Source organism: Calliphora vicina, chromosome 2, assembly GCF_958450345.1.
Source record: "Calliphora vicina chromosome 2, idCalVici1.1, whole genome shotgun sequence".
Taxonomy (NCBI): Eukaryota; Metazoa; Arthropoda; class Insecta; order Diptera; family Calliphoridae; genus Calliphora; species Calliphora vicina.
In genome coordinates this window covers 20,144,878-20,157,827 of record NC_088781.1, presented here as the reverse complement: position 1 = coordinate 20,157,827, position 12,950 = coordinate 20,144,878, and the positions used below count along the sequence as shown (strand labels likewise).

At 28.9% G+C, this 12,950-nt stretch overlaps 2 protein-coding genes across 2 annotated transcripts; one reads left to right on the top strand and one right to left on the bottom strand.

Moving 5' to 3' along the window:
• The first annotated feature begins 10,734 nt into the window (after positions 1 to 10,734).
• On the top strand, positions 10,735 to 11,252 carry LOC135951737 (protein PET117 homolog, mitochondrial). Its single transcript, XM_065501440.1, has 2 exons — positions 10,735 to 10,889; positions 10,961 to 11,252. The coding sequence occupies exons 1-2, from the start codon at positions 10,798 to 10,800 to the stop codon at positions 11,115 to 11,117; spliced, it is 249 nt and encodes an 82-aa protein (XP_065357512.1). The 5' UTR covers positions 10,735 to 10,797; the 3' UTR covers positions 11,118 to 11,252.
• Positions 11,154 to 12,252, bottom strand: U2af38 (U2 small nuclear riboprotein auxiliary factor 38). The gene is made up of 3 exons (XM_065501439.1): positions 12,097 to 12,252; positions 11,527 to 12,036; positions 11,154 to 11,466 (listed from the first exon to the last, which is right to left on the bottom strand). The coding sequence occupies exons 1-3, from the start codon at positions 12,138 to 12,140 to the stop codon at positions 11,328 to 11,330; spliced, it is 693 nt and encodes a 230-aa protein (XP_065357511.1). The 5' UTR covers positions 12,141 to 12,252; the 3' UTR covers positions 11,154 to 11,327.
• Between the last annotated feature and the right edge of the window lie 698 nt (positions 12,253 to 12,950).

Below are 12,950 nucleotides of genomic sequence, written 5' to 3'. Positions count from 1 at the left end.
TGTATATTCTGTGTAAATACGGATTCAGAGGTTTGATATTCACAATTTAAAATATCTGGTACAATAACTTTATTATAGCCTTCACCCAGCCAAGACCCCAGATATCTTCGAGATCCAAATCTTCAATAATTCAGTCAGACATGCTATCGAGAAGTTTCCTATTTAAAATCAGCAAAATCGGTCCACAAATGGCTGAGATATGAGGAAAAAACAAGGACAACCTCGATTTTTAACCTATTTTTGACCTATATCTGGACTACTAAGTTATTAATTAATATGGATATCTAATGATAGATATTTAAAAGACCTTTGCAACGACGTATATAAGACCATAGTAAGTTGGATCTACAATGGGTCAAAATCGAAAAAAAATATTTTTAAGTCCGAATTTTATTTTTCACAAAAAAAAAATTAAAAAAACAATATTTTTTTTTTTTAAATTTAAAGAAAAAAATTTTTAAATTTAAAAAAACCATTTGAAAAAAAAAATTCCCAAAAAATTAAAAAAAACAGCTTTGAAAAAAAAAATCTTGTTTACCTAAAAATATTTAAAATTTGTATTTTGAAGTATAATTTGGTGAAGGGTATATAAGATTAGGCACAGCCGAATATAAATCTCTTACTTGTTTTTTAAAAGTGATCGATTTATTTTAGGGACAGAGCTTTGAATTAATTAATTCAATTTAGGCTTAAGGAGTGAGTCAGATAAAACTTATACACACTATTACCGCCATAAATTATTATTTTTTTAATCACGTTAGCTTTTAAAAATATTTCAGATATTATCTTTTCTAAATCATTAATTTTCAATTGTTATTTTGGTCAATATGGCCACCGAAAAAAAAGTACGCGAAAAAATATTTAAAACTTTTCAAAAAAATACAGCATTTAACTTATGATCTGCTTTTCTGATAGAAGTGTTCGGTGCTCTTCGAAAGAGTTATTCGACTTCATTTGCCTTATCAATATCTGTTAGATATTTTATTCTTCCTGATCCAGGTTTCCTTTCAATGTTTAATGGCTTCAGATATTTTGCTATTTTTTTGAAAGTCCATTTCAAAGTGGGCCTTATATGGGAAATATGACCAATTATGGACCGATCACCATGAAATTAGGTCGTGTGATTTTTGTCTATATGAAAGTTATTTATGTTGACATTTTTAGGAGATTTATGCACGTTGAAGTGATTTTCGGAAGCGGGTCTCATAATAAAATTTGGTGACATGAATTCCATTTATATACAACTTATTTGGAGCAAAATTTGTATAGACACCTATATAAATTAAACATTTATGATCGATCAAGTCCAATTTCGGGAAGACATTTGTATGGGGGCTAGGTGCAATAATGGACCGATTTCAGGCAATTTCAAAATATCTTTAAAATTGCGCAAAAACAATTCCGGACAAAAAAACAAACAAAATTCCCCAAGAAGTTTCTTGTGTGGCAAGCCATTTGCAGTTGTGGCTTGCCACACAAGAAACAATCATTGGATGATTTTATTTATTATAAAATCATCCAATGATTGTTTTTATTTAAATATAACGGATTGTAAAGAAAAAATATTTCGTTTAGTGTAAGAAATTAAAAGAAAACTTAACTCCTCAAAATGAGTTCCGTTTTATGTCACATATACCCTTATTTTGCTCGATATTTTGGACAACAGTGTTTCGAAAGAACTTTTTATTATTTTCAAATATAGTACCCTCTGAATGGAACATAAAGACCAAATTATTTTTCAGATACTCTTATTTTTACAAAATCTCTTCCACTCTATAGGCGTACAAATGTCACGTACGATGATATGGAATTGCCCATATGCTAATATGCACATTGTTTTAAGCCGGTCTTAAAAGTGTGAGTAACCGATTGTGTGGGTGAGAGTATGACAAAACGAAATATATAAGAACTACATACTACATATGTATAAACAAATTGTTTTAATATAACACATTAGCTCATTTGTTTTTATATTTTTGCCAGTTATTTATTACTCTTATATACACACACATTTAAGAATATTTAAAAAAAAAACATTCAAACAAAATTAAATCACAGACACTTTTTTAAATGTTTCATTAATTAATATTAAATAACATGGAAATTGAAAAATAAACATCGATTGTTTAGAAAATTATTCAAGCATTAAACAAAAATTTACACTAATTCCAAACTTATTACAAAAAAAAAAAATATTTAAATCTGAAAATTCTCAAATTACAATTAAAAACTGAAGAAAAAAAATCAATATTTGTCACACATAAGGGTGAAGAAAAATAAATGTAATTTGCAGTATATATTTTAAAGACGAAAACCAAAAACAGAATAATAAAAGTTTAAAAATAAGAAAATGTGTGTGTAGACAATATGTAACACTTTTGAATCTGAAGTAGGATAAGTAGAACTTTTCAAGTGTTCTTTTTATATCCTTTCATATCCTATACGTATCTACATATGTAAATATGTATGCATGGATTTGAACGAGTACGTGTGGCAGTATCCTTTATATATTTAAAATTCAACGTTTGTATACAGGTTTCCATATAACTATTCCTGGCTACATATGGATATGGACATGTATGTATGTACTATGTATGTATGTTTATGATTATTGTATTTTTTTTTTATTATTATTATTATTTCTCTTGTTACACTTATTAATATACGTTATTTTATTCAAATTTTATTCCGCTACAACCGTACGTTTTTAACTGTGAATTACTACTGCGGCATTCGAGTATGATGGAATTTTGGTAAGCTAAAAAACAAAATGTTGATTATTTGTGTACTCAGTATTTCTTTATACGCAAAAAATTCTACATGTAGCATTAAATGAGTAAAATGAATACGGACCAGACCATTCAAATAATCAGCTCTATTTGAGAAAACGCAATTCACATTTTCAAAACGACAAAACACTTAATAATTCTAAATGAATTCAGCTCGGTAAATAAGATAGAAGGAACTAAGACATTTCGCAATGTAGATCTTATAATAAGTTACTCCGTACAAAACATGCAGAAACAATTTAAAATTTTTCGAAAATATTTTTTTGGACAGATCGAAATTATTAAAAATCATTCAAACTTAAAAATTATAAATATGGATTTTCCCATTTATTGCCATCCTATGTCTATACTTGACAAATATGTATCATAAGTAGAGTTTTTCTTTTCCCGCATTTTTTCATTTTCCGGGTTAATTTTGAAATTTCCCGAGACTTCCCGCCTAGAACAAATTATTCCATTTTAAGAATGTGGACTTCGTTAAAAATCTAAAAAATGTCTTTGGTTTTAAAATGTAATTGGATACAAATAAAAAAATTCAACAAAAATTTAGTATAAAGAGATAAACTGACTCGATTTCTAATTTTGGTTATATACAAATCATTTGTATCGGAATAGCTTCAATTTCCATTAGATTTTATTCTACATTCGTTATATTTCAATTAATTATGTTAATTCGCCAAAAATAAACATTTTTTGCTTATTAAATCAAAAATTAAATAAAAAACTTGAAGAAAATCCAATAATATTAAACAAAATTCGATTCCACGGAAGGTGTTTTTTTTCTGAAAAAGCTAAATACTAAAATAATTCTTCTATAATTTCACTTTCGATCGGAATCGAATTCTGTTACAGCTCTGAACATTCACTAGTTTTTGGAATAATGTGACTAATGTAGTTGTTATTGGTATATTTGGATTAAATCTTTTTTGGTGTATGAATCTTCTGCATTTGTTTTGGAGCTTTAATCAACTTTTAGAGAAAGTCAAGTTCAAAAAACATCACGTAAAACTAAGGAAAATATTTTTGGGATTGAAAATAATTTTGGGTTCAAAAACTCTAATCATAACACGTATTGACGTTTGTTGGTGTGAGCAAAATGGTTACATATATGTATCTATTATGAGCTGCTGAAATTTTGGCAGAGCATCACAGTGAACCTCTGCCGAATGCAACTCGTTTGAAGCGAGCATTGGCCGAAAAACGCCCAGTCATGAAACCGTAATATTTCCATCATGACAACGCTCGTCCACATGTTGCAATACCTGTTAAAAAGTATTTAGAATAAAGTGGTTTTATAGTCCAAAACGTGTCCCGTCCGACTACTATTTGTTTCGATCGATGCAGAACGCTCTCTCTGGGATACGCTTCACTTTGGAACAGTATATCCAATATTGGCTTGATTCATTATTGGCATCAAAAGATGAGCAGTTCTTTTTGCTCAGAATAAATTTGAATATAATAAAATACTAAATTTCCTACTCGAATGCCATAATCTAAAATAAGAAAAAAAATCAGTTTTATTCGATATCGAATGCGGTAATCAAAAACTTTTTGACTTTTTTTTAATAATGGTTTTAAAAGAAAAGACCTAAGCTTTCTTTTGAGTAAAAGAAAAAAATATAAAAGGGTCCATTTTATAAAACATTTATTTTGATATATGTATATACCACTCGCATCCCACTCAGCGACAAAAAGGATCCATTTTGAAAAAAATAGCAACAAAGTTTTCGATTTTGCAAAAAAAGTAAAAAAAAAATATGTTTTGAGTTACAAAATATTTATTTTGATAGATATCCAACTAGTATCCCACTAAACGACCAAAAAGCTCTTCCAGGAAAAGACCTAAACTTTCCCATTTTGAAAAAAAAGTATTTGATTTGATTTATTAGTCCAATAGGACTAACCTTGGTTCAAATTTCATTCTGGTCGGAAGACATTGATTTCAAAAGTTATTTCACTTGACATGAATTCCCCCATATACATATGTATATTAGGGTGGCCCTTAATAAACGAAAGTTGGATTTTGGCCATTCTCACCCCCCAGTTTGGTGAACATTAGTAAAAAAATCATCCTGAAAAAATTTTAGGTAAATCGGTTGGGGTTAAGACGTGCCGCAAGCCCTCTGAAGTTTTGAGATGCATTTACAAGGGGAAAAAAATCATTTTTTTCAGTTTTTGTAAAAATTTTGCCATTAAAAAATTACTTTTGTAATTCAATTTAAAAGAATCGAAATGTGTACGTAATTGTCGTTCTAATGAGACATAAAAAACAGAAATCGGTTAAAAAATTTTAAAGTTATTAAAAATTCGCCAGGCCATTAACGTGTCTCAGGCCACTAGAACAAGAAATGTTTTAACAAAATTAACATATTTTGAGAAATATTAAAATAAAAGCTCATTTTTACTTAAAATATGTCCATATTTACTTGTATATGAGTTTTTGTCTTCGTAGGATACCGTTAACCTATTCTTAGGTATGAACAAAAAAAATTAATTTTTTTAACGGCAGTTTCAAAACTCCATTTTCAAATTTTTAAAAATTTTGTTAAACAAATTTCAGAATTTTTTGATCATCTCATTGGGATTTATTAAGAGTATAATAGGGAATTAAATCGTGAAAAAATTATGAAAATATCTCTTATAGTTTTTCCGTACCTGCGATTTAAATTTTGAAATTTTCGAGAAAAACCAATTAAGTATTTGGCAATTTTTAGGCCAATGAGCTCTATTTTCTTACTCTTATGAATTTTAAGCAAAACTTAATTAGAATATTATAGTCCAGATAATTCTAAATATACTCTGAAACTTTTACTAAAATCAAAAAACGTTAACCCTTAAATCGTGAAGGTCAAAGGTCAAATTTTTCAATATTTGGAATTTCTCTTGGAAAGATTTTGAAATGTTCGAAATGTTGTATATTTTTGGGCCGATTTTGATGAAATTTAACAAAAATATAACACAAAGCCTAGTATTTACAAAAGCAGCAGAAAAATTAAAATTAACCCTATATAGCACTTGGTGTTAAAATGACCCCAAACTTCTAAAACCATAAAAAATTATGATTTTAAAAGTTTGGTGTCATTTTAACCCCAAGTGCCATTAAGCGTTAATTTCCATTCTTGTGCTGTTATTATAAACCCTAGAGTTTATGTTATATTTTTGTTAAATTTCATCAAAATCGGCCCAAAAATATACAACATTTCGATCATTTCGAAATCTTTCCAAGAGAAATTCCAAATATTGAAAAATTTTACCTTTGACCTTCACGATTTAAGGGTTAACGTCTTCCGATTTTAGTAGAAGTTTCAGAGTATATTTTGAATTATCTGGACTATAATATTCTGAATAGGTTTTACTTAAAATTCATAAGAGTAAGGAAATAGAGCTCATTGGCCTAAAAATTGCCAAATAATTGGTTTTTCTCGAAAATTTCAAAATTTAAATCGCAGGTACGGAAAAACTATAAGAGATATTTTCATATTTTTTTCACATTTTTATTCCCTATTATACTCTTAATAAATCCCAATGAGATGATCAAAAAATTCTGAAATTTGTTTAACAAAATTTTTAAAAATTTGAAAATGGAGTTTTGAAACTGCCGTTAAAAAAATTAATTTTTTTTGTTCATACCTAAGAATAGGTTAACGGTATCCTACGAAGACAAAAACTCATATACAAGTAAATATGGACATATTTTAAGTAAAAATGAGCTTTTATTTTAATATTTCTCAAAATATGTTAATTTTGTTCCTACATTTCATGTTCTAGTGGCCTGAGACACGTTAATGGCCTGGCGAATTTTTAATAACTTTAACATTTTTTGACCGATTTCTGTTTTTTATGTCTCATTAGAACGACAATTACGTACACATTTCGATTCTTTTAAATTAAATTACAAAAGTATTTTTTTAATGGCAAAAATTTTACAAAAACTGAAAAAAATGCATTTTTTCCCCTTGTAAATGCATCTCAAAACTTCAGAGGGCTTGCGGCACGTCTTAACCCCAACCGATTTACCTAAAATTTTTTCAGGATGATTTTTTTGCTAATGTTCACCAAACTGGAGGGTGAGAATGGCCAAAATCCAACTTTCGTTTATTAAGGGCCACCCTAATGTATATACGTGTATTTGTAGGTTCGCAAATTAATATTGAGAAAATATCAAACAGAATGACACACGTAGTAAAGGTTATAAAAATAATACATTCTTTGATATCACTGAATATACAACATATACAAGTAGGGGATGTCGGAGACGTACTAAAAAAGTTAAACAAACTTTAACTTCTGAGTAAAAACTTTGAATGAATGCGCATGACACCACAAATGTTGTCATTGTAGTCGCATCGTTTTTATTGACTTCGGCTCTTCTGGAGTAGGGGGTACAGATTATGTCAAACATAATTGTTGGACTACTTCATATGTTGCGTGCCCGTCTATATAGCCGACAGTTACCGAGCAGTAAACAAAACAAATCACAAGAAAAAATCCAACAATATTCAACAGTCCCATAATGTTTTCCACTATGTACGAAAAAATGCTAAAGAATTTAAGGAACATTAACGACATCACCTTAAATATCCTTCAAATGTTTAATGATACATATACGTATTAAGAGCGTGCGTAGTAGGGGTTTGGGGAGTATTGTTGGGGAGGACATTTTTAGAGGTTAACTGTTTAATATGGTTTGTTTCATTTAAACTTTAAATGAAACAAACCATATTAAATTTTAAAGATAATGTTATCATCATTCACCTATTTTTTTATTCATACAATTTATCAACTATAATTTCTTTCTTTTTGTGTGCTCTTTGTGGGGGTTTGTGTATTTATGTAGATAATTTTTGTTTTACTTGTCATATTTAAGAATATGCAGTAAATTCTTAAATATACTTTATATAATATAAATACTTTATATAATATAAATACTTTATATAAATCATAAAATTTGTTTGCGATAATACTTTCTTTTGTTTAATCTTAGCACAAATTTTTTGTTTTAGTAAGAATGTATGATCAATAAAATAAATGTCTTAATGTTTTAATTGAGATAAGAACTAAAAAATCAATTTTATTGAAAATGTTGTCAGGGTAATCATTTAAAGCGTAACATTATGGAGACATACCAAAGAAAAACATGTCAAGTAAAATAGGTTTCTTAAAAGTAACAGTTTGAGTAAGATGCAACAACTGGTTAAATGCCTTCTGAACACGCATATTACTTTCTAACCTACATACATCCAGTTTATATGGTTTAATTCAAGGTTGGCTACCTTTACAAAAAAAAATAAAATTCCCTTCAGTTCGAACCGTTACAAAAAAATAACTGCAATTAACGTTACCGATATAATCGTATACGATTTATAAATACCATTACTTCAATTCTATAAATAACAGTACTCGACACCCAATAAGAGCTCCTCGAGCAAAACATCTTTTTTATCTAATATATTGATGAAACATATTCGCACACCCAGTTCAAAAGTGACACAACTCAAAATTAATTTGTCGGGTTATATAAACCCGAAAAATGAATTTTACGCTTAAACTATGCACAATACACATGTTTATCTATAGTAGATTCTATACATTCTGTTGTTGTTAACTGTGGCTAAAAAAACACTAATGTCTTTCATTATGTTTCAATTGGTATATATTTATTTTCGATTTCTGAAAATTTAAAATTTTGAGTTGTGTCACTTTTGAACTGGGTGTGCGATATATGGTTTAAAAGGATGTGTTCAGGATTATCTATATACCGATTACGCCGAATTTTTTTTAAACAAAAAAAAATAATTGGGAAATTTAGCACAATTCTTACTATAAAAAAAATTTGTTATAAAATTTTTTCAAAAATATTATTAATTTTTTTTTAAATTTAAAAAAAAAATTTTAAAAAAAAAGTTTGCCCTAAAATTTTTTTCCCTAATAAAATAAAAAAAAGCCTTTTACATTTTTTTTAAAGTTGGTGAAGGGTGTATAAGATTCAGCACAGCCGAATATAGCTCTGCTACTTGTTTTTTTAAATATTTTAAGAAATACATATTTAATATTTTTGCTTTAATAAAAATTTATATATTAACCGCTAAATTGACTAGTTTCTTCTGTATGTATAGAAAAATGAGAATTTTGTAATTATTTTTCCAATCCTACAATCATTATTAAATATTAAAGTAACAAATTTAAATCCATAAACAATTTTTAAAACTATCAGTTAAATTCCACGTTCTTGAAAACTTAAAAAGGAATATATATCGAAAACTAAAAATTTGCCATATTTGTGATCAGCGTTCCAAAAGTATATAAAAAAATATGTTTTGTACGAGGAGCCATTATCAAAAATGTTCCTTTTGTATAGTAGTGTAATTTTAAATTAAGAAAATATCTCTTTTTAATTCTAATTCTAATTTATGGAGCTTGACTTGGGGGTTACACGATCAAGTTTTGCCTTTCATGTTTTAATACACTCACACTTTTTTCCTAGGGCACTCACGCTTTTAATAATTGAAACGGACTTGAAATCAATTTCTCATTCAAGTTGGTGTTTCCATTTTTAATCAAGAAAACAGCTGACTACATTTTTTTAACCAATTTGTACAAAAATTGTTTCCAAGTTGGGTGCAGCCTACATACGTCACTCCAGCTTTAAATTTTTATAAATTTTGACAAACAGTATATGTAAAAGACTATCAAGAAAAACTTGATCGTGTGGCTGCAGAGTTAGGTCAGATTTACAGTTTTGAAATAGTGAACTTTAGTAGACTTAAATATAAATGAAGAATTAATAAATTTTTGAAAATAAATAATGCTGAATAAATAATAACTACTTGATAATTTGCATTTATTTGTACAAATTATTACTGGATTCTGTTCATTTACTTTTAAACTTGTAATGAGAGAGTAAGAGTTGTAAAATTTTTAACTTTCGTAAATTTATTAAGGACCTGGCTCACTATATCACATTTATTTATTGTTTTCAATATAAAATAAGAAAGAAAATGTTCGTTCGCATTTAGTGAGCCAGGCCCTAAATTTTAACATATCGTAAAAACTAATTTTTTCGTCTAAAAAAGTTATTTTCTACAAAAACTTGATTTTAATCTTTATCTAAATATGTAATGTATACAATACTCTAATATACCAACTCTTACTTATTTTTATATTGATTTACTGTAATTTTGTTGTTATTGTTACGTTTTAACCTTTTCAAAACGTTTGGTTTATTTCCTTTAAATAAACCGGATACTTTTGATTGCAAATAAAAGCCGTTTAGTAGTTTAAAAATTGTAACAACTCTTTATTTATTCAAAATGTACAACAACCACAGAATTAAATAGCCACTCAATGTTTTTTATACACGTTTATAAATTCTCAGAAATACAGACACAATTTATAATGTACACGAATTCACTTGAAAACCACAACACACTTTAAGGCACCCAGCTGATGTTCATTCGAAAAGCGTCTCTGATAAACTCACTCATGACTGCATCCTCTGCCACTATTTATAACACTGCCATCTGCACTCTAGATTTCTCTTTAACTGTCAAAGTTCGAATATTCTAGATCATACGCCATCTGTGGTGTACTTTCTACAATGTTCTTTAACTGAATATTCGAATTCAAACAGCGTTGCCAACTTACGATCAATGGTCAACTGAAAGCTTTTATTTAATAATGCCCACAGATATGTTCCAGTTTGCAATTACAGCACTGTTATTTGAAAGCATTATGCTACTTTTAAATCAGCCCTTAAAATCGTTATATTTGAATTCAAGTACAATTTCGTAACATTATTATAAAACGGAAATAAATAATAAACAAACTAAAGCTCTCAACTCCAAGTGAATAGTTTAGTATAAAACAAATAGTACTAAAAACAGCTGTTTGTTTTGTTGTTATATACATAACCTCCAACTTTTCCTTTTCTGACATTTTCATAATAAAATAATTAATTAAAAATACGATCTGCCATTCTAAAATAAAAATTAAATTCTGAAATATTGCAATGTCGTTAGCGTCCAAAATAACATTAGCCGCTTCGTTTGTAGTATCTGGTGGAATTATTGGCTATGTACACTTCAAACAAACAAATGACAGGTAAATAAATGCAAACCGAATTATGGAGATTTCCACAAAACATCTAACTAAAATTCGACTTCATCTTGTAGAGAAAAGTTACATGAGGGAGTCGTGAGGGATATTGAAAGACAACAAAGGCGCAAAACGGAAAATACCTATGTTCTGCAGCAACAAATTGATTTGACAAAGCAACTTAAGCAAATGCAATCCAATGAGGAGCCCAACGGAGTGCAACAACCAAGTTAAACATTATAAAGAAGTGTAAATAATTGTAATAAACCCTTTTATGTTATGTTTATGTAAAGCCTATGATCTTTATTAATGCTTTTCTAAACAAACATTTCATTTTTGTGGACATTTTAAAGGGAAGGAAAACTTAAATTTATGTATGGTTTTAATTTATTTTTCGGATCGCTGGAAATAGTAACGGCTGCTTGATTTCAGTAATTATCAGGTCTAGTAACGTCCTTTACGGGGTTCGTTACCTCCACGTTCACGACTGCGGGAACGGCGTCGATTCTCACGAGAGCGCGAACGTCTACGCCTGGGGGAACGAGAGCGAGAACGCGTACGACGTCTACGGGAATACAAATATCTACAAGAAAATATAAAAGTAACATCATTGCAATTCACAATTTAAATTTGTTGATTTTACCTCCTTAACTCTCGGGAAATTGGTTTCAAGTGCATGAAATTGCAAAATCCCGAACGGGTACATTCACCCATTTCATATTGGCGACAACAAGCTTCACGAAAATCGGTAACCGGCGATAGTTCCGAATAAACGGGACGACCTCCGAACCATCTATTATTTAAATCATTGGCTGCCTTTTCAGCATCTGCCTCGTGACGAAATTTTATATAAACATTACCAACTAAATGGTCACCCAGATTGTCACACACATTCATTTCTTCAATTTCGCCATACTTGTCTTCGCATTCTACAAATACATCTTCGAAAAAGTTATCATAATGTTCTTGCATCTCCTCGTCGGACACATTGGCCACCAAATGTGAGCCATCAGCAGATTTAGCCGAATTCTGGGGATTTACATACAAATTCTGCAGCAACACAGTTTGAGAGAAAGTGGGTTTATTGTGTATGCGGGAACAGCGATCACCATGACGACAAGCTCCGATTTTAAAATAAAAAGAACAATTTACTCTAAAAATAAAAGAAAATAAGTTTAAACAATTTTTATAATAAAATTTAATGCACACGCACTTGTCTTTTTCTGTGCCAAAAATGGACGCCAAATATTCAGCCATGTTGTTGTGAAAACCACCTCTAGCAAAGAAGGGTTAATATAATATATATAAAAAATTATATTCGGAAACAATATGTTTGCAAATAGTTTAAATCACTTTTCAATTAATTCTTTTATATTGTGCAGTATATAATAATATTTATAATTTTTTCACAAAAAAATGGAAAAACGCCGCTTGTTTTATATTTTCTGTAAATGCTTGTTCTTTTTTATAAATGTCAAATAAAGGCGAATTCATTATAAGGTGAGAGTGATTCAACAAGCAGTACAACATTTACAAAATGCACATGCAAATTCGTTTATGTTAGCTGGAACTGTCAAAGTCTGCTTGTTGTCGTTGTTGCTTTTACTTTTTTCGTAGTATTGGTCAGTACAAACACTAGTGGATTTGATAGTTTCAGCCTCCAACAAGTTAAGAAAAAAATAATCAACTGTGCTATTGACACACCTTGTATAAATTCGCGTTGGGTTTGACATTTTCTACTAACAGTTGCAAAAAAGTAGTAGTAGAAACACTCTGGCTCACGATCAAACGCTTTACACATACACAAATTGTATTACTTTGAAGAACCACATTTTTCTAATTACGAAAAACCCAATATATAAAATGGTTTTGCTAATCTGAGCATTTAAATGTGCCAAAAAATATATTTTTTACATATGTCAAACATGTACTTAAAAATCATCAAGGTTGTAAAAATTAGTATTAACGTTAAAAACTAGGCATCACTTAAAATATGTCCAGAAGAATAATTAATTAAGTAATAATTAACAACATTTCATTAATTATTTATTCTAATTATGTGTTAAA